The 25475-nt window shown below is 41.9% G+C and overlaps 2 protein-coding genes across 4 annotated transcripts in view; one reads left to right on the top strand and one right to left on the bottom strand.

The window, feature by feature from the left end:
* LOC134487211 (protein lifeguard 3-like) overlaps positions 1-25475 on the top strand; it is a 42773-nt gene that overhangs the window by 2948 nt on the left and 14350 nt on the right. The window contains exons 1-2 of one of the 3 annotated variants that reach the window (XM_063288870.1): positions 10397-10488; positions 24148-24352. In XM_063288870.1, the coding sequence (XP_063144940.1) occupies positions 24160-24352 (193 nt within the window). In that variant the 5' untranslated portion in view covers positions 10397-10488; positions 24148-24159. Of the gene's footprint in view, positions 1-10396; positions 10489-23672; positions 23696-24147; positions 24353-25475 lie in introns of those variants that run through there. The other 2 variants (XM_063288871.1, XM_063288869.1) reach the window with 2 other exon arrangements.
* LOC134487209 (keratin, type II cytoskeletal 8-like) overlaps positions 24903-25475 on the bottom strand; it is a 95968-nt gene continuing 95395 nt past the window's right edge. The window contains exon 10 of the mRNA XM_063288868.1: positions 24903-24914. The gene's annotated coding sequence lies outside the window, so the exon portion shown is untranslated. The remainder of the gene's footprint in view (positions 24915-25475) is intronic.

The raw sequence follows: 25475 nt of genomic DNA, 5'->3' as shown, positions 1-25475 counted from the left end.
CCTTTGCTGGACTACAACTTCCATTCACCCCAGCTAAGGAGCATGCTGTCCAGGGATGGTGGGCATTATAATCTAAATTATCTAGAGGGTATCTGATTGGAGAAGGCTGCCCTACTCTAAAAGACTGATAAGCTGAAGAATGTATTTATTTACTTAATTATATTGACTTATATGGCTACCCACTCACCATGTGACTCAAGGCAGCTAACAAAAACAGCAACAAACAAACAGCTAATAAACCAAAAATGTAAAACCCATCACAGTGAAGACAGTTCATACATTGAAACAATTCAAATGTTATCTCAGAACTCTTGACTCAATGCCTGGGCACAGCTAGGTCTTCAAGGCCTTTCAAAAGGCAGGTAGGGTCAGGGCCATCTGGATCTCAAGGGAAATGCTGATCCAAGGGGCAGGTGTGGTGAGAAAGAAGGCATATCTTCTGAGACTCATAAAACGATGCTACTTGAGTGATGGGACCTGGGACATGCCAACCTCATCAGAGCTTATAGGATAAGCAATTAGAAGCAAGTGGTCTTATAAGTAGCCAGCTCAGGTGCCATGAAGGGCTTTATAGGTGATGACCAGCATCTTGAATGGCACCTGGAAGCCCACTGGCAACCAGTACAGCTTGCACAGTAGTGGTGCTACATGCTTCAGTATGCCCATAACTACTTGTGCCACTGTGTCCTGGACCACCTATAGCTTCCAACAGGTTTTCAAGGGCAGTCCTGTGTAGACTATATTACAGTAGTCCATTGAGAGATGACTAGGACATGAATGACCACAAGTATGGACCCAATTCAGGAACAGATGCAATTGGCAAATAGTGAATTTGTGCAAAGGCCCTGCTAGCCATGGCTGCTATTTGCTGTTCAAGCCAAAGCTCTGAGTCTAGAGGACTCCCAAAATGTGAAACAGTTCTACCTGGGACAATGTGAACCCATCCAAAGCCAAAGATGGATGATCTCCTGATCCAGGTCACAATCTACAGCCATTCAGTCTTGCTAGGGTTGATCTTAAACCAGTTCTTCCCCATCCAGACCCCCACAGCCACCAGACACAGACAGAACACAGCTGGCCTAGGGTACATAACTGGGCATTATCAGCATACTGATGCTACTTAACTGCAGGGTGATGGATGACCCTACTCAGCGACTTCATACAGATATTAGATAGGAGAGAATCAAGCCCTGAGGCACCCCAAAAAGCAAGGACATCTCTCTGCCCCCAACATGACTGGAACAAGTCCTGGAGGTGGGAAGAGACCACCATAACACTGCGCCTCCATCCCCTGAGCCAGTCCAGAAGGATACCATGATTGATGGTATTTGAAAGTTGCCAAGAGATCAAGGTGGGGCAGGATAGAAACCCCACTTGTGGATGACCTATGGCTATCCTGCCATAGGTAATCCATGAGCATAATCCCTGCTGTCTCACGGTCTGCGTCTAGGCTTGAAACCTGAGTGGAAGGGATCCAGACAATTAGCTTTCTCCGTTCATTTAGAACATATTATGACAACATCTGTGGAAAGAAGTCAAAACACAGTGCAAAACAAGAGTAAAACTCAGCATGATTTTAATGCAAAGTCTAACCTTCCCAGTTTGAAGCCAAGGAGGGGGTCATATTAGACCAGCAGATTGGCCCAGGCGTCTCCAGATGAGAAATTCCTATAGCCCAGGATTCCTTCATGGAAGTGCTACTTCCTTAGCATGTTTTCTCTTCCCACCACCTGAAGAACTAGAAAAGGAAGCAAAATAAAGGAGGGGGGAAAACATGACCAGACTTTTCCATTCTAATTTACTCCACCCTGGCTGGCAGTCAGAAGACTGCTTTCCCTCTGTGTCTTTGTGCTTAAACTCACCTGTGGAGCAGGGCTGAAGAACTGAAGGTTTTCCTGTTTCTAAGAACTTCAGAATGGAACATAGAAAAAGCTTAACTCTCCAGGTGTCTTGAAGAATGCCCTATCCATATCCCACTCTAAAAGCAGATGGTGTGCTATTGTTTCTTTCCCCTGAAAGAGCCAATGTAAGTCACACCTTATGCAGAACTTGTTCCTTCACGGCTAAACCAGGCAGTACAGTATGGCTTGATTTTTAAAAATCTTCATTAAAAAAAAAGGTGGGGGAAGGTCAAATTCTGGCCTATTAATAATCTTGGTGCTAGGGTGAGGAGCTGCCTTTTCTGTCTTTTTCTCTGTGGTGGATGAGCATTTAGTTGATTTCACATGTCATCCTACAGTCCTTGTCTGCTTAACTGGTTTATTAGACTAGAACTGCTTGGTTCATACATGTTTAGTCAGAATTTTAGAAGTATTTTATGCCTAAACACATTGGTGATCAGACATGAATTTAAACAGCAGTAAGCAAGGGTAGAGGAAATCAGTATTGTGTCAGTTGACTCCACTCTATACAGGATCTAATGAACGTATATGGAAATATACATATGGGAACACACATATAACGTATTATGAACACACATTCATAAGCTGCATTTTTAAAAAAAAGGTTGCATATCCATTGGTTTGGGTGTATATGAGGAGAAGCTGTGGACATGCCTACTACCCTCCCTCTCAGTCATGCGCTGTTTTTTTAAATTAACTCTTCAACAAGACTACAGTTTAACCATGTGGTGTTCCATATTTGAAAGTGGTAAGAATCATGTAGCCGTGACTGAATGCATGAGGGGTGACATTCTTAGGACCAAGCTTAGTGGGAGAGGGATGAATCAACAAGAGCCCAGGTTTTAGCTATTCTGACAGCTCAAACATATTTTTCATGAGTTACATTTTAAAGTGCATGTTATTTTTATACCCAGCCAAATGTTATACAAGTATGCGAGCTTTCCCTGCTTTCAGACATGTCTATTCTCTGGTGCAGGGCCGCAACTGGGGGGGGGGCAACTGGGGCATGTGCCCCAGGTGCCGCGCTGGGGGGGCGCCAAAATGAGCGCTGGGGGGGGTGCCAAAATGGGCGCGGAATCCATATTTGCCTTGGGTGACAGAGACCCTAGTTGCGGCCCTGCTCTGGTGTTCCCAGATTAGCAATCTTGGAAGCAATCTTGAAACAGGAACTCATGAAGAGATGCAAACAGTATCCCCTCCCAAGCTGGGTCTTTCTATTAAGAATGTTGGATTGCTTCAGTCACACCATGTGCAGAGACAGGAGTGAATTACAATTGCTAATGGAAGCGATCGGAAAGATGCCAAGGCAGAGCAGAAAGACTTTTCTTTGGGACAAATTCTTATGAGAGCATTTCTTAGGGCAGAAAAGCATTTAAAAAAAAATAATGGTGATGTTTTGGAATCCTTACTTTTTCTTTTTTGGCCCACTGGATATGTTTGTGCAATAAGATGTTTAAGGGGAATGCATACACCTTGTGAATTTTAATAGCTATTAAATAACTACCAGTTCTAACTAGTTTGTAGCCATTTCAAAGCAGATGAATTGGATGCATTCATTGCGTCTGTAAACATTTAGTTGTTTATAAGTTTCAAAGGAATTGTAGAGTTCTCTTGCAGTTATATAAGAAAGTCTAGCATTCTTTGGGGGGGGGGGAAATTTACATGGTATGGCTTCCAGATAGACTGGCAGAATACAGCTGAAGTTGATTATCCTACCACCAATTTTTTTAGCTATGCACAAACTTAAGGAAAAACAAGGTTATTAAAGTAGATGAATGGAAAACAAAAAAATTAGTTCCCTTTGGACCAATAAATGCAACATGGCTATCACATGCAGATGCATTTCAACAATACCTGCGACTGTTTAACCTGAGTAGCTGCAATAGCAAGTCAGGTGGGTTCATAAGCTGCCCTGGGACACTGAAAGACTTCCACCAGCAGTGTCATGTGCCACAGCCCTTCGGCCAAAATGTCTCTTGTTGTGTAGTTGCCCTTCTTGAACTTCATCTGTTCAAAAGTCAGAGAAGCTTGCATGGAGAAAAGAGAATTGGGACTCCAGTTAACATTTTTTCGTTTAGGCCATATAGATATGAAGCTTAGCTTGGAGCACTCCCCCCCCCCCCCCCACTGAAAGGCAGGCCCACAACAAGGGTCTTTGTCACCCAGGGCAAACATGGATTCTGCGCCCATTTTGGCACCCTTCCAGCACTCATTTTGGTGCCCCCCTCAGTGTTCATTTTGACACCCACCCAGTGCGGTGCCTGGGGCACATGCCCTGCTTGCCCCCCCCAGTTGCGGCCCTGCTGAAAGGTCCCCAGATATGGTGGATTATCAATCCCATCAATCTCAGCTAGTTTGAGGGGAAGTTGTAGTCAATTCCTCTGGCAAATTCCATGATGGAAAAAGCTGAGTCAAGCTAACTTAGCAGTTCCATATGCTTTGCCTACTTTCTCCCAAGCCATCTCACAGAGTTGGCATAGATTCTTCTTCCACCGTCCTTTGCTTTCCACATGTGTAGGATGACAACTCTTTGCATCTCAGATTGTGCTGGCTGGGGATGATAGAGATTGCAGTCCACTGCTGGAGTTCTTTAAAAATTCAAAGAGCTATTTGGTACATATAGCAACCCCAAAGAAGGTCCCTCCCATTCTTAAATAGCAGTGGCAACTGTTGAATAATTATTGGGGCCACTTTTAATGAAAATCAGTTTAGTGTAGTTATACTTAGAAGAAATACATGCATTTTGAAAATGGAATACTGTATACTTCTTTGCATTGAACCCAAATGGGTTGCATATAATATCCTCAAACTGAGAAAGCTAAAACAATAGAAATGGGCCTAGACGTTGCTAAACCTAAAAATCCTGTGGAAAGAATGTGAAGCACAGCCTATAGAAGGCTTCCAGGCTGAACCTTATTTCAGGGAATGCTCTCTGCTATTTCAGTGGGAACATCCTTATAGAACAATTCATGTTCTGGCACTTGTAATGACTGAATGGTGGAACTGAGATGTGACAGCACTGGAGTCTCTTGCTAGGAATGTCAGGTGGACAGAATTGTGAGATCTTTCCTGACCTGTTCCTAATCCTGCTTTTCCTGTTCTGTCATTAGTTTTCAAGGGGCATTCTCATTTAAAAAAGTGATTGGAGTCTAGCAATGGAACGCCTTCCATCAGGATGATCTCTGCACCATTAAGGGGGGAAAAGATATAGAACAAAGGTAGTTCTGTTCTGAGGGATTTGGGATTATTTTATGAGAAAATAATTTGTTTTTGTCTAAATGTCTGATCCCCTCTACTCAAACTTTCTTTTCAGCAACCTATTATTCTTTGTAGTAAGGAAATAATAAGTTTGTCAATGTAGTGGTTATATGAATCAGAACTGTTGATGATCTACTGCAAACCAGTCCAGAGATTTATCAATAAATCCCAGTTTACCTTCTACAAGGTAAATTCTCTGAGTCAAGCACAACTCTTGGTGACTTCATGGATATATCCATGTAGCTTTCTTGGCAACCTTATAGAAGGGGTTTACTTTTGCCTTCTTTCAGGATTCCCACACTAGCCTACAGCCCTGCAATTTACAGATAGTCTCCCATCCACACAATAACTAGGTTTGACCCTTGGTAGCTTGAGATCACTCAAGATTGGCTAGGTTTCTCCAAGTGGATGTTTGATTTATTCTTGTTTAGGGGTTTTATATTTACTGTATTATAGTATTAATTATTGTATTAATTAGCTAATACTTGGTCGGGCTATCAGCTAGACTGGGAAGTTGAAAAAGCTTCCTGGAAGATGGGTAAATCACTTCCATATTTTATTACATACTGTAGAAATAGTATATGTATATGTGGCATGCTATAGGTCCCATAGGATAGGGAGGTACATTTGGCAGGTCCTGGGTGGAAGGTCGTCTCTGCTGTGGGGCCTAGTTTATGGAACAACCTCCCCCCACCCAAAGTGAGGCTGGCTCCACCCCTGTTGATTTTCTGGAAGTCCTTCAAAACTTGGTTGTGCCATCAGGCCACAGGGCCCCAGAGGACTGGGGAGATACTGAGGTGGCTCCATTGTTATTAACATCTGCTCTTAGCATAATATCTGTTGTCTCTTAGCCTTGTGTTTTTAAAAGGTTTTTTTAAAGTTTTTAATAATAATAATAATGTTTTTATATATTAATTGTTTTAGTCTTGCTGTTTGCCACCCAGAGTCACTTGTTTGTGAGATGGGGTGGCCATATAAATTGACAGACAAACAAACAAATAAATAAATAAATATCACTATTGAAGTTGCAAGCAGCCAAACTCGACTTGAAAGAGATTTTACTTTTAATTGCTTTTGAACTGGGGGTCAGAGGGGGACTTGCATTTTAGCATCTGCTTTACATCAACATCCCAAACGTATTCATTTATTTGATTTATAGCCAGTTTCATTCAGGAGCTGGAGGTGGTTATGTATAGAGGTCCCTCCTCCTAATTTTTCCCACAACTCCTTGGTAAGGAAGATTGGGCTGAGACAATGCCTGAAACAAGTCTCTGTTGTCCACAACACCATGTCTAGAACATCTCAAACGTCCTGCAGTTGGAAGGATTTACTTCCAGCATTTGCCAGACTGCCCTTAGAACACCATGGTTTGGCAGGAGTTTTAGTGTAATCCAGAAGGAAATGGAATAATTTAGAATTTCACAGTGTTGGACTCTCAGATCAGTTAATTTTTCCTATGTCTATAGAGCACGCATTCATTCTTGACCCTATCAGTTTTTGTTTTATCACACGTGCTTCCCAAGTTCCCCATTCCCACTGCATTCAACCCTAACTTTTCTCCCGACATACCTCATTCTCACTTCCACGTAACAGAGTGGGGTGGAAGCATGTACTTATACACACCTATGTTTGCTTTTTTCAGTAAATTTTCTTTACAAGAGAGCCACTACTTTTTTTCAAGTATTTGCATATCTTAAAATTTCTCTGTCCACTTTCACATCTTCAATAATCATTTTATCAAAGTATACAAAGTCATCTACTTGTTCTGCTTTTTCCCAATTATGCATAATTTGCAATCTTTCACTCCATTTTCCCTGTTAAATACAACTACTTTGGGTTTCTGATACAGTAATTTTCAGATCTGCATTCCTTATTGCATCATATAATCTAGCTTTATCACATTCAAGCATTTCTCAATGACTTGCTAAGGAACAAAAACCTGGATCTGAAAAACCCTTGCCTGGCATAAAGCCACAATGGACTTCCCAGATTTTGCTCATTATTATCTCTCACGCTTTTCCCTCAGAATTCTGCCAAGCACTTTCATACCTGGTCCTTCATTATTATCATTCACAAATGCATGCATTCCTTTTTCATACACGCAACAATCTAGATAATATCAAATCATGTATTTATTCATAATTAATCTTGCATTTCGACTTCCCTGCATGTCTGCATTAACTTTATTCCACAACATCAGACCATATTCATTAAGATCTGTTGTTCCCTCATCTTTTTTCAGTTTCACAAATGCACAAATTGTTAATCGATGCTGTTTACCATTTATTCTAGCATTTTAAGTCACAATCGTACATATGCCATGATCATCACCAGATCAACTAATAAGTATTGACCTTCACTGTCCATCATGCTTTGGCAACTGAGGCTTTCATGTAACTGTTTCTAATAAAATAAGATATTTGAGAAAGGTACCAACCTGAACTGTATCCGTGGCACATCAGCCTTCTCTGATAATGATAAAGGCCATATTAGTCAATCTGAGCACATTTCAGCAGGAAGCTACAAGTGCAACTAAAAAATGGCTGCAGCCTAAGCATGCTCATCTATTTTGTGCAAGACTAGATATATCTTACAAGCCAACATATTATTGCCTGCATTCCACCAACTAAGAAATATATGCAGGGTACTGACAGTTAGTCTAGAAATGCACCACCAATATTGTAAGGCATGATATAGTAAAAAAAAAAAAAAAAGAGCATCCCGTGATACAAGTAAAATACAGAGACATTTTTTATCCCCTTCCAAAATTAGTGGAGAGCAGGCTTTGAAATTAGGATAGTGAGCAGCAGACTGGCTGTGACAAGCAAGGAATAGTTAGCAATATGTGCTGAGGGGCCAGTGAACACTGTCTGTCGGAATGAAGTTGCTCTGAGTGAGCTGTCTTAAAATTGGTGCCTTTCAGACGTTTCGGACTAGAATACTTAGTCTGCAAGATTGTTGACTGGAGAGGATAAGCACTGCAATTCAATACAGCCTTCTCCAGTAGCTCTCCTGATGTGTTGGTCCTCATCTCCCGTAATGCCAAGGCATCATTGCCTGGCAAGATTGGTCTGTCACATTGTTAGATACGGAGAGGTTTCTCTAAAAGCACTTTGGTTTTCAGCTGTGAAATGTTAGAGCTAAAGCATTAACCGAGTTGTTCTGTGAATTCAGGGTCTGGTGACATAATTCATGAAAAGCAAAACAATTGCTGATTATTAGCCTCAGAAATAATAATGGTTGGAACACAGTCTGGAGTGCAGAAGGAGAGAGATGCTATGCATAGATGTAGAGGTGGTGTTTTGTTTTTTGTTTTGTTTTGTTTTTACCCTAACAAGTACGCTGTCATCTTCTGCCAGGAGCATGACTGTGAGTGAAAGCATGCTTTGTTTCTGGAAACAATGGTTTTCTCAAGAGGAAGAGAAAGGGCAGCTTGTAATAGACTAACCTGGAATGTGCAACAATGCTTTTGAAAGGGGTGGTGATGTAGGGAGAGAAGGCACTATGAACCACCAGATGTGAGATAATTCAGTCCTGGTAAAGCTTAGTGGTATGTTTGTTTAATCCAAGAGCTTCAACAATATCGCTCCTTTCCGCGTCATGAAGTGGTAACATGAAATGCATCAAGTAACATGAAAGGATTTTATTCAGGATAAGATGGAGCAGCCTTTCCCAGCCAGTTGTGCAGACTTCAGCCCCCAGAATGCCCCAGCTAGCATGATCATTGCTGACAGCTGTAGTGCAAAGAAAGGCACAAAGATGGGAATGGCAGATTTAGCTACTGTACTTACTCACTTTCTGGAATGTGGTTGCACCCCGACCTTCCCCCCACCCTCTTGGTTTCTGTCACAGAGATATGTTAATTGTTTTGTGCTCTTCCAAAAACTTTATGATCTGGCTGTGAAACCCTTGTTTCATGGTTAACACAACTAGTGCATCAAAGAGTATGCAGTTCTGAGATAAAATATTGAGTACACTGGGATAATCGGCACTGAATATGAGGGCTGATGTGGGTCTACTGCTTGTACAACTGACAATGCTGCTTTGGTGCTATCTTCATTTTCAGCCCAGCTTTTTCTTCTTCCTACAGCTTCAGATGACCTGAGCAACTCCCTTTTTTAAAAATGTTCTTTAAAGCAGAAGCATGGAACTTTTTGGAACCCTGGACAGCAGGGTTGTGACATATCAGAGGCAAAATCCCTGGGCTGAGCTTCTAGTCTTTGGATGGTGCTGTTAAAATACATACATTTTAATTGTATATGCAATTAAGATAAATTAATATGATTATTCCTCACACATTTAATAGTTTCCTACTTCTCAATTACAACCCAGCAGAAACTCCTCCCTAGATTTCTCAAAGCGAAGATTGTGCATCTCTGTTCCGAATTACCACATGAATCTTCATGGCCTACCTGTTCATTATCTGCTTTGTTAAAGTGTGTATTTTTTTTAACCTGAGATGTGTTAAATTTAAAAAAAAAATCCATGCTCTGGCACTAGGGGAGAGGAAGCTTCCTGGGGAAGACATGAAGATAGGAAGTAAGTGCCCTGCCATGGTGGCCCCAAATGGCATGACTGTTTTTTCCTCTGTCAGAGCGTGATGCTAAGGAAGGAAGAAAATATATATGAGTTAAATATATTTCAGCATGGATTCACTGCTTGGAAAAGAAAGGTACATCAGTTTTCAGCCCTCAAGTTGTAGCAGGAAAAATGAAAGAACAGCCAGACTAAAGTAAAGGGGAGGTGTATGGACTGGTACTCTGGTGCCAATTTGTGCTTTGTGGACTAATTACATGCTGTTTGTTTACATGCTGTCACATGGATCTGTGCCAGCCTGCTAACTTGGCACTTCTGGATGTGTTGGGCTATGACTCTCAGGCTGTTCAACACATTTAGATAATACCAGGTTGGGCGAGGCTTGCTCAAATCTGGGAATCTGTGGAAGGTGTTGTATTTGGCATCTGGAAGGTACCATATTGGAGGAGAAAGAAATATATAGCCTAACCTTGTTATATTGTTAAAACACTGAGCCAGTTTCCCAGATACTGGATTGCCCTGAAATTCCTTTCTAGATGTGGCAGCTCTATTTTATCTTCTATGATCCTGGACAGCATCCTGAAATTGCAGAATATGTAGCCCTCTTCCTCTTTTTAAAATTTTCCCTTAATTACACACTTTCTCCAGCCAACACTTGAAGGAACCAAGCACCTTCCTGAGCACCTTTTTTTCTGATTTAGGTGCTGCTAGGTGGTTTGGGTCCTGTGACCAATTATAACCCTTTCCCCAGTGAGGCCAGAAGAGTCTGTTTCCAGCGGGACCACACCGAATGGTAGCCAGAAGCAGTCTGACATATCTGTTGCGGAGACGCTGTAGATACGCCTCCAAGCACCTAGCTCTTGGGCTCTGCTCGATTCTGCTCTGCTTTGTAGCTGCTGCTGCTGCTGCTGCTGCTGTCTCCTGAGCATTTTTTCTTTGTGCTGTGCATGTTGGGAGGCCACTCCCTTTGCTCAAGCAGCCAAATGCTTAAAGCCTGACTCAGAGGGGCGGGCACCTGGATCAGGAAGCCAAGAATAGAACAAACTCCATTGGAAGAGACAACAGTATTGCATTTGGTACCAGTGTACATAGCAACTGCAACATGCTTAGTAGTTTTAGGGCCTCAACCCCCTCCCCCCAGTCATTCTGTTGAACTAATAGTCTCACTGTGTGCTGGGCTGTATCAGGCACAGAGCTGATCCTTCCAAAACACACACTTCGAGGCTCAAAGGCCAGACTGCTTCGTTCCTAAGCTATAATTGTCTGCTAGCATATATTGAATAAAAGCATGTTTAATGCTTGGTGGAGGCACAAATATACCGGTCAGGTCTACTTCCAGGACAAGAAATGTGCCCTTATTTATACTTTTTTAGGACTGTAAACTACCTTGGGAAACTTCTGTTCTGAAAGATGGCATTTAAATTATTTTAAAAAGTCATCACCTCTCTTCTCTCAGAGCATAGACTTTCAGGGCAGTGATCAATCAGTTCAGTAAAGCAAAGTATATACAAATGTTAAATAAAAAGGGCATAATATATGGGCAGAAAGATCTGTGAGATTTCAAGTTTCCCAGAATTTTCCATAAACAGATTGGAATGATGAAAAGAAAACACCATTAGCTTGTTTGTGGACATTTTCCTCCTCCTATAGACCATCTCTGAGATATCTCCAAGGTAGTATCCAAGGTAAACTCAAAAGAATTCTAGACTTTTTTTTTCTCAAGGGCTTTTGTGGAAATGGCTGCTTTACCTTATTTGGTCAATTTTTCAAGGGAGGCGATACAAAAATAAACAAGTTCATTTTTTTACCTCTGCTAAATACCGGAGGGCAGGTCAGGGTGTTAAAGAAGTCATTGTGGAATCATCCAACTCTTGCTGAGTAGGAAAACACAGCCTAGAAGTATGGTTTCTGTACAAATAATTTAGGATGAGTTACATCCACCCATCCTTGAGCCTCCCTGTTCTTGGTTTCAGGAGACCAAAGTTGATGTTCAGTTCTTTGCTAAATGAGAAGGTCTTAAGTGAAGGCATCACTTCACTCAAGATTAGTTATCGCCCCCCTGTTAAGATACCCTTAGTACTCATCTTGCCTTGATCCTCTTTATGTTGCTTCATAGTACATCACAGATAACAGGGACATGAAAGGAGCCCCCTCAGGCGTCCCCCAGGCAACGGTGACGTCACCGGCAAACCCTCTCCATACAGAAGTGCCTTGGTAGTTCTTGGTAGTACACACACACACAAACCAGATCAAACACAGTACATGAAATGAGGCCTGGCTAGACTTAGAATCCTGGGGGTTTGTACTTTTATGCATCTTGTGTTTTTAGGTCTGGAATCTCCAACATGTCACCTGTGGGCTCCTGTGTGCCCACAAAATCTTCCCCTCCCCTGCTCTCTGTTTTTTTTTTTTTAAGTTCTTTGCTTAAATGTTAAACGGTTATGTCAGCCTCCAGAATAATTTTTACTGCCAAGAATGCTTTGCACATTGGCCTCATAGGCAATCTTGGCAAAAAAGATGATGATTGGCTATAGCCCCAGGGATTTATTGGTGGCTGAATCCACTTGTCTAGAACAAAAGGCAAAAAGGGGAGAGGGAGCAATCCTTGTTTGTCTTTTGTCAGTGAGCGTTTGCAACTGGCCTCATCTAGTATGGCTGTCATTGTGTGGATGGGAAAACCCTCATGACATATTTTTAAATTCAGTTTTTGGAATGACCACGATACATTCCTAGGGGGTCTGATGTGCCTACTACTCCACTGGACTGATCACGCTATACAAATGCCTCTTCCTTTCTAGCCCTCCCATAATTCATAGCTCTAGTTTGGATGCAAATGGACTTCGCCACTTTCCTTTGAAATTTAACAAATATTTGTGCACAACTTATCCCAGGCAGGGATTTTCTAGTTACTTGTTTAACTGGCATCATCCTCCCCCTTCTGGCACTCTGAGCTCTGATTGCATGTTAAATGTACAACTCCAGGAGCTGAATTCTTTGCTCTTCTATCAGATAAAACTACCAGACTACTTTTTGTTGCTGTTGTTTGAAGGAGGGAGTAAATGTGCTTTAGAATATCTGCTTTTTTTTTCTGTTGGGGGATTTCTTTTGTTCATGTTGTGTAATACTTTCTATGTTGATCAAGACTGTAAACATTGAAAGATGCAATACTAGGCATATGTGACTGTCTGGTCTGTCTTCCTGTCCTGAACTGTCATAAGCTGCCTGATTCACACTTTAAAGTCATAGGCCGCCATTCCGTGTGCTTTAAAGGGCCATGCCTTCTGTAATGTTTGTTTAGGGAAGTGTTACATTTTGCCCAGCTCTCAGAAACCAACAGAAAGCAAGATTCTCTCCAAGTTTCCTTGAACAAGATAGATTTTTAGAGAATAGGAAAAAATTCCAGAAATCTCATCAACTTGATTGCTTTTACTTTAGAATCTGGTTTATCTCCCAGTTAAATCTCTAAGGCAGAGATTTATTTGATTTTTTACCCACAGTTTCTGTGTGAACTGGTAAGGAAGTGGTTTTCTTAACTTATAAGTGAGCTATGTCAGAATGTGAATCTCGCTCAGGCTCTGAACATACAATTTTGATGAAACAGTGACATTACAGAATAGATGTAAATAGATGGCTGAGAATAGCACACATTGCCAGGTGAGGGATTGCACACTCTGTACGTGCTCACACTCTCGTCTTTACACACATTCACATGCATACTGTACATTTATACACACAGAGTTCTCTATAGCATATACCGTTCATTCATTTCTCCTTCACCTTTCCTTCCTAACAGTGTTTTTGATGAGGATTTCTAAAAAGAAGATGCAGTGAGGCTTCCCACCACTTTTGGCTACCTCTTCCCAGAAAACTGCTTTGCAACTCTGGAAAACCAGCGGCGCCCCTCACAGTAGCTGGTTGCCTCCAGTCAATGGCAGTGGGAAGCCAGTAGAGCTGAGCCAAGTCACAGAGAGGAAAAAAAAGTAGCAATAAAGCTTCTTTCTTTATTCTACTTACCTGTTACAGATTGCTAGCTTCCTGCTGCGACCAGTAGTAGTAAGGCACCAATACAGACAGTCCTCAGGTTACAATAGCAGTTGGTACCCAGATTTCTGTCACTAAGTGATGCGATCCTAAAGTGCAACATCACGTGACTGCATTGCTTAGCGACAGCAATCCTGACAGTCCCTGTTGCTGTTGGTAAGGGAGGACCTCATGTGACCGTGACATGGGAACAGGCGCTGAAACCCTGTCCCAGGCAAGCAGGCTGGCAGGCAAGAGTTACAGGGAGGCAGGCTCTGTGGAGTGTGGGTGGGTGGGCACTACAGAGTGCAGGTGGGTGCCACAGGTGGGCACTATGGAGTATGAGATTCCTATGCTGCCCAGGGGCTTCATGGAGAAAAAGTGGCAGGAGTGGTTTGCGGGTATTTATGACCCCACTTGGCATCTGACTTGTGACAACCTGCCAGCTTCCCCATTGGTCACAGAGGGCGATCACATGAAATAAGGGCTGACTTAATCTTAAATGTCTAAATAAAATATGTCTCTAAAACATACTTTTTATATCATTTTATAGATTCAAAGTGGCTTTTATATTTTTAGCACTGACACGCTGATCTGACCATAGCTGCAGAACTGGCGTGACCCAAGGGATGCTTCACTGGCTCCCAAATCCAGATGCATAATATCAGAGGCTAGAATAATTAGCTATCTGAGTAGATGGCCTTTTATATATCATCCCAAAAACAAGACAAAAGAGGATATTGCATTACATTAAACTTGCATATCCCATTGCATAAATCTAATGGTTATCATTTCAATAGAACGACAGTATGTCTCATTATGGCAGGAAAGTTTGTGAGCAAATGATTTATGGGCCTATTATTGATGGGCCATTTTGAGGCCCATTTTCTTCGTTCTAATGGATTTTGACCGGATAGCCCTTCAAACAGAGGACTGTTCTCAGCTGAGCAGAGCATATATTGTCCTTAGGTCTTATTCATACCAGGTGTAGGTTCTGCCCTACTATGCAGGCAGTTTCATTGACCAGGTGCAGCCATGTTATTCAGCAAATACTTCTAATTTTATAGGGTCAAAGGTGTCTAATTTGTGTTCCTTTGTATTTATGACCCCACTTGGCATCTGTTCAAGTTTTGATTGAATAATCTTTGCAAAACCTGCGGCGTATACCTTATTTCCTTCTCTCCTTAGCTCTGTTGAGTACTTGATGAGGTGATATTGTCCTAACAGTCAGGAATCACGCTGAGACGAGGAGTAGGTCTCTAGTGTTTATTACTGCTACATAAGACAGAAAATCCTAACAAACTGAAGAAGCGTGGGAAAAACCCAGACAGATAAACCCCATAGGTTAAGGTGGGTCTGATGTGTGTCTCTTTGAATGGCTGCTTAACTCCTCAGTACTACGCATGCATTCTCCCCCCTGGATAGAGGCCCCCTCCTGCTCGCCATCAGTACTCATGACATCACCCTCCCCTCCAGATTCACATTCCATTTCAGCCCCCTCCCTTCCAGAGATTTGATAAGAGTCTATGTCTCCTTCTAAGCTCCCATGGGAACTGGGCAACGATGGAAAGTCTTCAAAGGAAAACTCCTCCAAGGATGAATCAGTGCTGCTCTCCAGGTCTGATAACTCTTCTGGCCCAGGTGGCTGCTGCTGGAAAATAGCTAGATAATTGGAAGAGTCATCCCCCCTCCCCCCTGGGAAATGCCAGCCTGAGGTGGAGGGCTGCGGTTCCCCCCCCCCCCCTGTTACTGGTGTCAAGGCTTCAGGAGGGGGTGGAAACTGCAAACTTACGAACTCCTCTGCTTGGGATTCTTCTACTTGCTCAGCCAAGTGAGGAATCTCTGGTAGAGTGCGAGGCTTGGGTTTGTGAGGGAAAAGCTGATGGAATCGATGAACCAGCGTTGGTGCATGCACATCTCTGGCATTCTCACATGCGCTCTTCCTCAGGGTACCCTTTCCAGTGTATGAAATATTGGATGCCCCTTCTCCTCCTCCTAGAGTCCAGAATTTCCTCGACTTCATATTCTTCCTCTCCCTCCACAATTACTGGAGTGGGGGGGGGGCATTTGCAATTGCAACGTACTTGTAGGAGGGTCTTTGGTTAGCAAGGCTCTGTGAAAGACTGGATGGATTTTCATGGATGCTGGCATTCCTTAGCTGGGAAGGAGATTGCTCCCGTAGTCCAGTTCAACAATGGATTGTGGATCTTCAGCCACGGTGTGCCCAGGACTATAGGCACATTAAGTGATGCCGTAACATAAAGTTGGATCCACTCAGTGTGGTCTCCCGTTGTTAGCTGCAAAGGTTCTGTCAACCTTCTAATCGGCCCTGCCTTGAGGGGCTGGCCGTCAATGGTCTCCACTTCTATGGGACGTGGCAATTCTATGGTCGGGATGTTGAAGTCTTGTACGGTCTGTACATCAGTAAAATTGGTGGAAGCTCCGGAATCCACGAGGGCCTCTAGCTTGACCTGGTGCTCTGGGTTTACATGCATTATTACTGGTAAGTAGTAAAAAGATTGCCTGGAATCCTCGGAATGAGCCCTTCTTGATTGATTGATGATCTCCCTGCTGAGCTCTGTGGAGGGAGACCAACGGAGTTTCCCTGGTTGGAAGTAGAGGCGGAGGTGGCTCTTGTTTCAGCTGCTTGCCCTGGGGCTCTTACGGAATTTGCTTGGCTTCTCGCTGGGCAAGCTCTCACCATGTGCCCCTGGACTCCGCAGTAGAAACAGAGGGCTCTCTCTCTCCTTCTCTGTCTCTCAGCCTCGGAAATAAGCCTCCTGCTCGCCCCGATCTGCATCGGCTCCTCTGGTCCTGAGTAAGAAGATGCTGCGGAGAGATCTGGAAATCCTGGAAGCATCCTGAGGCCCCTGCCTCTCCCTGGCTGCATCTGTCTGAGCTCTTCTAGCCTGGCATCTATGACCACAGACAACTGATATAAGGCTTCTAGGGTAGCTGGTGTTCCCTGGCACACTAATTCATTCTTAATTTCTTCATCCAGCCCCTGTTTGAATTGGTCTTTCAAGGCACTCTCATTCCAGTCCAGATCTCCTGCTAACAGCTTGAAATCAGCAATGTAGATTCCCACTCTCTTGTTGCCTTGCTTGAGCTTCCGAATTTCCCGGCTGGCAGTGACCTCTCTGATCGGGTTGTCAAAGTGTGCTCGGAACCCTGCCAGAAAATTCTGGTAGTCTTTGAGAATTGGGTCATTGTTCTCCACCATGGGAATAGCCCATTTGGCTGCTGGTCCCTTTAGCAGACTTAGAATGAAGGTGACTCTGGTTCTGTCTGTGGGAAACTCTGCCGGTCTGCTGTCGAAAAACATTGTGCACTGTGTGAGAAAGGTTCTCAACTGTCCTGCTTCTCCTCCAAACTTCTCTGGTAGACTGCCTTGGGATCTCAAGACTACTGGCGGAGCTGCTGCTGCTGCTGGCACCGGTTGTGGGTTAATCGGAGCTGGTTGTTGTAACTGCTGTAGCATGGCTGCTTGTAATGTGTTGATCTGGAGATCTACTTGTTGTTGGTGTTGTTGCAGGGCTGCTGCCAATTGTTGGATGGCTTGCCGAATTTCCTGGTTTCCCGAAGACATTTTCCAAATGTCTCTCCTTTATTTTTCTTTGTTCCTCCCTCTTTCAATGGGAGTAGGAGTTTGTTAGGATTGATGTCCTAACAGTCAGGAATCACGCTGAGATGAGGAGTAGGTCTCTAGTGTTTATTACTGCTACATAAGACAGAATCCTAACAAACTGAAGAAGCGTGGGAAAAACCCAGACAGATAAACCCCAAAAGTTAAGGCGGGTCTGATGTGTGTCTCTTTGAATGGCTGCTTAACTCCTCAGTACTACGCATGCGTTTTCCCCCCTGGATAGAGGCCCCCTCCTGCTTGCCATCAGTACTCGTGACAGATATCCTTGTAGTCCTATCAGAATGGTACATACAGTCCGTCTTCCATTAGCTCTCAGAGCAGATATGTTACATTATGTTGGGCCCCTGTGCCTGTGTGTGTGTTTCTGTATTTTTACACTGCGCACACACAGTGTCTAAGAACCTTTAACCTCTTCTTTAAAAGTCTGCCCTTAGTCATGCTAAGGAGCCCAGAAATAAGCTTGCAGTGTTCTTGGGTGTTTTTTTCCATGTAGTTACACAGGAGATAAGGTTTGCTAAAAAGCCCCATTTTATGTTTGCTGTGATGACAGATAAGTAATGCTTTCCTGGCCTGATTTCCTTGTTCCTTTTTGTTTAATGCTCTGAATGATTACAGCACTCCTGTGTGGTGCCAAAGTCTCTTCCATGAATGAGGAAGATTAAATAATAACATATAAACTAATTTTGGGTGGAAATAAAAGGGAACGTCACTGCAGCCTCACTTTGGAATTATTCTGATAAGCTTTCCATGAACAATTTCCTTTTACGACACTAATTACTTTTCCCTTATCATTCTCTGCCTCCACTGCCCATTTCTATTGAATGATGATTAAACATTCTCCCTTTCCCCCAATTTTTTTTATTATAAACTATTATTCCTGACCTTTCTTTTTCTATTCCTAACAACAACAAATTTTGCTAATTGTTGGAACTTGCTAAGAAATAATGTCACACACACACACACACTCACTCACTCTCTCTTTCTCACTCACTCACTCCATGTGCCAGATTTCTCCTCCATGTTACCTTCCTTTTCTGGATCCAGATTTCCCTGTGAACTAACTCTGTTAGTTCTGTGTGTGTCTGAGGATTCCCACTTCCCTCCCACTGATCTACTCAAAATTAATTTGTTTGTTGGGAGGAATGAGCTGTGAAATCCTTTGCATGTATAAGCACGCTAGTTGTCTCCCCTTTCCAATAAACATGTGTTCTTAAAATAGAAAGGAGGGGAAGGATGCCTAGTTGTCAGTACAGGATGCCAAAATGACAAAATGTGTTTACTCACAATGCAAGCGTGTCTCTTTCATACTTGCGTTGCAGTCTCTCATGCAAGTACTTCAGGGGTGGAGTTTATGTTGTGACGTCATGGCTTTGTGTTTCATTTCTTTCCCCCCTTGCCGCCTCCTGTGGATGCTAGCTTGGAAGGTATCAGGTTGGGGAAAGGCAGACTATGGGACACCATATTCTCTCATTCCTCCATATGTTTGCCACTTAGCCCATTTATGGTTGGTTGATATTAATTCACTCAGGTTCTTTCCTGAAGTTGTTTCCTGTGAAAAAATGTACATACCCTCTACAAGGAGCTCTTGGGTGGTGTCAGCAACTAGTAAGGGAGTTCTGCTGTCTTCAGAGATACTTCCGTTTAAGGCAGGGGTTCCTAAACATTTGCCACCACAGCTCCCTTTAGTGTAATCTTAATGTACACACTTCCCCTAAAAGTCCAAATATCAAAATGAACAGTGAAAACAATACAATGAAATTTTATTTTTAATAAAGACATAAAAAATAAAAATCTTCACACCTCCCCTGGACTCTGTCTGCACTTCCCCAGGGGAGGTACACCTCACAGTTTGGGAAACCCTGGTTTAAGAAGAAGGAATCACTGATGTAATGAGTTTAACTTCTCCCCTAAAGGGAAGCAGGATCTGCTTCACTTCTGTGAATTTTAAGAAGTGCATAGTACGTGTTTGTTGAATTTCTGGTATCTAAGCTTATTAGTCCCAAAGTGTAACTGCAGTGAATCTAGTTGTAAACTGTTTTGGTCTAACAGGAGCAAGAAGTGGAAGAGTTTCCTTTCAAAAGGAAAACTCCTGATTTTTTCCAATGTAGCAAGGAAATCTATAGAAGTAACAGCTTGCACATGCTTCCTACGTGTATGTTTAGGTTTGGGGATGTCCCACAGGATATCTGCAAGTAGACCTGCCACTCTCCTTCCCCCTCACTTTAATTTTTAATAGTTTATTTTAATCAAAAAAGGAGGAGACTGTGGCATCACTTTTTATTTACAAGAATGTCTCTTAGGCCTGCTTTAAAAAAATGGTGGATGAGTGTAGCCCAGTGATTCATTAAGAAGTGTGCCCATCTGCCAGAAAAAAAAAGACAGGGGTCAAGTAAGGGTACAGAGTGAGGTGGTAGGAGTATGTTGCAGATAACTGAACTTCCCATGGCAGCCATTTTAGGTGAGTGCCCATATTATGTCCTAAATTCCAAATGTAAACCTTGCCTAAAAAGATTGGGAACCCTGGTTTAGACGCTGATAATTTACCCGTGGTCTGACACAGAAGGAGTAGAGTAAGGGAGAAGAACCAGCCTTTTTTTTCCAATTTAGCTTAACAATGCACAAAACTCAGGAATGATAGCTTCCTTCCCTTGCATATGTATGCCCCATTTATTAGAGCATAGTCCCTAGAGTAGTTCATTAAATAAATAAATCTGTGCATCCAGGTGCTCTGTTTCAGGCATGCGTGGGACTTTTTGAGCATTTTATAGCATTGTTTAAAAGAACAAGAACAACATGGGATATACATTTGTATAAGCTAGTAAATAAATCATTAGTGCCAAAGGACCAGTTAGCAACCTGAGATATGCTAACAGGAAGGAGAGGTTACTCCTTGCAGTTTCTGGCATATACAGAAACCATGTATTGTTCTTTCCCCTCTGCCCCAGTTGATAGTTCCTAATTGCCACCATTTACAAAGGTCACAATTGTTGTCACATGAGCAGTACAATCTGCCATATACTTAGCAAATCTTCTGTGCAGGGAAGACTGCTAAGTATCTTCGGCACTGCACCCCACACATGTTGGAGGACGACTGTTTTATATTTTGGCCAATCACACGTGTGGGTGTAATAAAAGAGGAGTCACATGTTGGATCTGTGGGAAAGGAACAGGGAATTACAGATTTTTCTGCTGTTCCTATGGAGTGTCACTGTTCAGACAGACTGCTGTTGGGCAGTCAGTTGGCTTAAACCTATGTGGCAATAAAACAATCTGGTTAAGTCAGTGGAATCAGTATTTTTCCAGAGGCGCATATACCCAGTTCTCTGCTTTATGTCACCAGCTATTTCAAATGATTGAATGTGCTGTACTGTCTTAGGCGGCTTCTATAGGAACAGAGAAAGCAGGCTGTTCTATCCTCCTCTTGTCTTCATTTAGCTTCCCAAGATTGTTAGGAAAAAAGGCCTAATTATGAAAAAAAAATAATGTATTTATCTTAGGGACATTCCTGAACTCTTCTGTGACTGTAGAAAAACATTGATTTTTTAGAAACAGTGATCACTTTCTGCACTTAAGTAATACAATAAAAACAATATGCATCATTTTCTCTCAGGCTGCACTGTGTGTGTGTGTGTGTGTGTGTGTGTGTAAATAAAAAAGAAAGAAAGCATTTACTTAAGGAAGAAAAAACTTCCACCCATACCCGGCATTCAGGATGACGTCTGAACAGTAATAAAATGATTAGCCACCCAGAGTCACTGGTTTGAGAAGAGCGGCTATATAAATTGAATAAATAAAATGATAAAATCCAGCACAATCAGCATTTCAACTAAGCAAGAAGAAAAGCAGCTGGAAATTAGCCATCCACACCTGCCTCAGTTTTGTTTCCAGATCTTCCTGTAATCCTTACACCTTCTTTTCCCCCAAGAATCTATCATTCTTCTACTTTATTATTATTGTTTGATCTAGCGGTTAAGGTGCTGGGCTAGAGTCCAGGAGATGGTGAGTTCTAGTCCCGCCTTAGGCCTGAAAGCCAGCTGGGTGACCTTGGGCCACTCTCTCTCAGCCCAACCCACCTCACAGGGTTGTTGTTGTGGGGAAAATAGGAGGAGGAAGGAGTATTGGGTATGTTCCCCGCCTTGAGTTATTTATAAAAATAATAAAGGCGGGATAGAAAATTAAATAAATAAATATTCCTTCACCAAGGTGTGGCAGAAAACAAAAATACAACAAAATAATTCCAATCCAGTCCAATAAAGCTGGCTCAGAACCAAGTGAACAAATCAATACAACAATAAGTTTAAAACAACACCCTTGTGGATTTACATCTATGATGATTTAAAACAGGTGATAACTTGGCACTGTCAGCTAAATATGAGTAGGCAACACACTGGACCCTACACTAACCCATTAATCAAAGAAAAGGGTATTTAAACCCCTTTTACAGGCCATGGCATTTCCAGAGATGAAAGCAGCTGGTTCTAGAATTGTTGGCCAAGTCTCTAAAGCTCAGATCCTGGACACACTGACTCTGGAGCAAGGAATCTAAAGATGTCTATGCTCAGAGAAAAGTAAAGAATAATTGTAGGGAGGGCCCCAAGTACAGCCACTAGTAATTTAAAATAGGTTCTGGCTTGACTAGGAAGCCAAGAAAAGTCCTACACTGAGACATGAGAACAATGCAGATGATCCAGAACAGCCTGAATGCCACTATTTTCTGATCTAAGAACAAGGGACAGGGGAAGGAAGCAGGTATACTTGCTGGGAGAATATTACAATAATCTAGGCACAAGGCACGCAACAATAATGTTGCGGTATCCTCTGTCAAAAAAATACCCTGGACCTTACAAATATTCATCAAGTGAAAATTAGGAAGCCCTAATAAGATGTTCCATCACAGTTGCCAAGGGCCACAAAGTACTGACAGACTTGACTAACAGACTTGAGTGTCATCAAAGTTGTAATGAAATTATAAATTCTTATTGAAATATAAAACAGAAAAAAGACAAGTGAAAGAATGTATGATAAAATGGACTAAAAAATTTGGTTACAATATAAAGATGGAACAGTGGGAAAACATGTGGTTGAAAGGACTGAAATTTACATTATGTTATAACCTTAAAGAGAATTTCTATAAAATGATGCATCGTTGGTATATGTCACCAGAGAAATTGTCTAGAAAGTACAAAGGTGCTTCAAATTTATGTTGGAAATGTAAACAACATGAAGAGATATTTTATCTTTGGTGGAAGTATAAAAAAGCCAGAAAATTTTGAATACAAATACATACACTAATGCAGAAGATTTTAAAGATTAACGTACAGCTGAAACCAGAAGTTTTTCTTTTGGGATTGGCAGACAAACAGCTAGAAATAAAGTCATGGAGCTTTGTTTTTATATATGACAACTGCAGCAAGATTGTTATATGCAGAAAAGTGGAAAGACGTGGCATTACCCACAATGGTTAGTGAAGATGATGGAATTTGCAGAGATGGCTAAATTGACTTCCTTAATTAGAGAAAAGGCATTATCTATGTTCATTGCTGACTGGAGGCTCCTATGGACTTCTTGTGTGAAACAGAAAAAATGATTTGTGACTTGTGGTTTTGATGACTAGAAAAAATTAGATCATTGAAGAAAGAGAGTATGTCTCTGTAACCATAGAGTAAGAAGTAATTTTGTATTTGTAATTATACTTGCTGTAAAGGAAATCCGAAGCAACTTCTATTTCTTTCTATTTTTTCTTTTTGCACTTTTGACTTTTCTTTGTTCTTCTTTCTCTTTTCTTTTTACCTTGTATTAGTTCTTGTTAGTTTTTATCTCCTGTTTAAAATTCTTAATAAAAATTATACATACATACATATATACGTATAAGTTATAATGAAACTGAAAGCCTTGATGATGAATCAGAGCACCCAAGGGAAGGACATGAAAGGTACACAAAATAGAGCCTTTGGCGAGGGTAAAACCCCCTTTGGATTGTGGGTTTGTTTCTTTTCATCCCTCTCCGGCTTTTTTGTCACCCTCACCATCTTTACTCTTCATTTTGTCTATCACTGTATTTTTTTTCTTGTTTTTAACATTTTTATTTGTAACCACCCAGAGCTGGGAGTTGAGCAACATATAAATTTTAATCATCATCATCATCAGTTACAATATGCAAATCACAATAAAAAAAAAACTCCCCCAAATCCCCCCCCAATAATAAATAATCTATATAATCCAGTACTAATATTGTAAAGGAACCTGAAGACCTTGCCTTCTCACCAAAGCCAGGCTATAACAGACTTTACCTTCATTTTGGCAAACAAGGACTGGATTGTAATGAGATTAATGGGTGGGTCCCAGCCCAAAGGTGTGGGGCCTTCAAATATATGTGCACTTTCTTCATATTTTGCTCTGTAACCTATTAAAAGCATTTAGATTTAGACAGTGCAGAACAAACCATTTATTTCAGGAATGAGGCCTGAATCCAGGTGTGACCCACAGGAAGCCTTCGGGGCCAGAGAAACCCCCCCCCCCGTTTTTTTTGAGGTCCTGTTGCCACCTCTGGCCATGCTGAGCCAGGAAACTATGACAAACAGAGGACAGTATGTACTGTATAGCCCCTGCAAGAATCTTACTCTCTTACTTTGATGTTTACTGTTGGCCCCCTCTGCTGGCCACTTTGTGGGGTGTTCTTGGAAAGATAGGATATACAAGCAGGATACAAAAGGTTTGAAGGGTGATTCTGATGGTGTTCCTTTATGGAAGTTATGCTTGACAAAGAAATGCCTCTTTGTTTTCCAGTGCTGAGACATCATGTCACGCCCCACTGCTCCTCCAAGCTATGAAGATCGGAACCCTCTCTATCCTCCGCCAGGGGGAGGATATCCTGGAGCTTACCCACAACCCCCACCCTATGGTGGTGGGTATCCACAGCCTGGAGGCTACTCCCAACCAGGAGGGTATCCACAGCCAGTTGCTCCTATGCCTGCAGTACCAATGAACATGGGTAATGTCTAGTTTTTTCCTTCTTTCTCTCTTGATAGAATGCACAGGGGAATGAGTGGGGGCTAACTAACTGGGGAGTGGCCAGGGGAGAGAAGGGATAAAAGTGGAAACTTCCATAATGGTAAGTTTTAACAACAGGCAAGGTTAAAGTGTGATGTTCTGGTTTAATCCTTATAAAGGGCCATTTTAAAATGCAGTAAAGATATTGAAAGACATGAAACTTTCTGCATCCTATTCTAAACTTTGCATTTGGAGAAACAAGATAAAAAAGAAAACATTTGGGAGGGGAAAGAAGGGAAGAACAAGCATGGTATCTATGTAGTATATGTCTGTATATTTAACTGCATAATTTTGACCCAAATTACGCAGAATACATTGTGTCATCTGCTGCTGTATCTGTTTCCTCTCCAATTACTTCTCTGCTTAATATGCATTGACTTGTTTTAGCCACCCTTCTATATTAAGCACAGAATTAATCCCAGCTTATTGATTCTTCTGCTTGCCTTGTAAAGCAGAGACTGAACTCCAGCATCAAGGACATGGATTTGGTTGGGTACATTGGCGTGATTTATGTCAATCTAAATAGGACTATATGGGGATAATCATCCAGGTACAATTTCAGTCACTGGTTAAAACCTAGTATTCACTACTCTGGCTGGTTTTAGCAATTTCTAAACATGGAACCATGAAGTAATAGTAATAAAATTCAGTTTGTTAGTAGTAGAATCCGGTTTGTTAATATGAAATTAAAGGATGTGATTTTGTGTTTAATGTGGAGAAAGAAATAGAGGCTTATATTAAAACAACAGAAGTATTTCCTAAGAACTAAAGGAATGACCCTCTGAACACAGTCTCTCAAGACATAGACCTGAGATAAAAATGCCTTTGAATAGGAACTTAATGCAACGAGTTGCACAAGGTGAAGGGAATTTGCAAGGAAGAAGATTCTGCAGCTGTCCAGCAATAATTTGGTGCTAACTAATCTTACCGTTCATGCAAAGGGAGCATGAGACAAATTAACCTGTCATGAAAGTCAAGGAGTTGCTAGAGGTGGAGTGAAACTGGGGCCTTGAACTATTATGAGCCTTTTGTAGAAACGGTGTTGTGTATGTATCTCTCTCTCT

This window comes from Candoia aspera, chromosome 1, assembly GCF_035149785.1.
Source record: "Candoia aspera isolate rCanAsp1 chromosome 1, rCanAsp1.hap2, whole genome shotgun sequence".
NCBI lineage: Eukaryota > Metazoa > Chordata > Lepidosauria > Squamata > Boidae > Candoia > Candoia aspera.
This window is presented reverse-complemented; position numbering and strand designations above follow the sequence as displayed.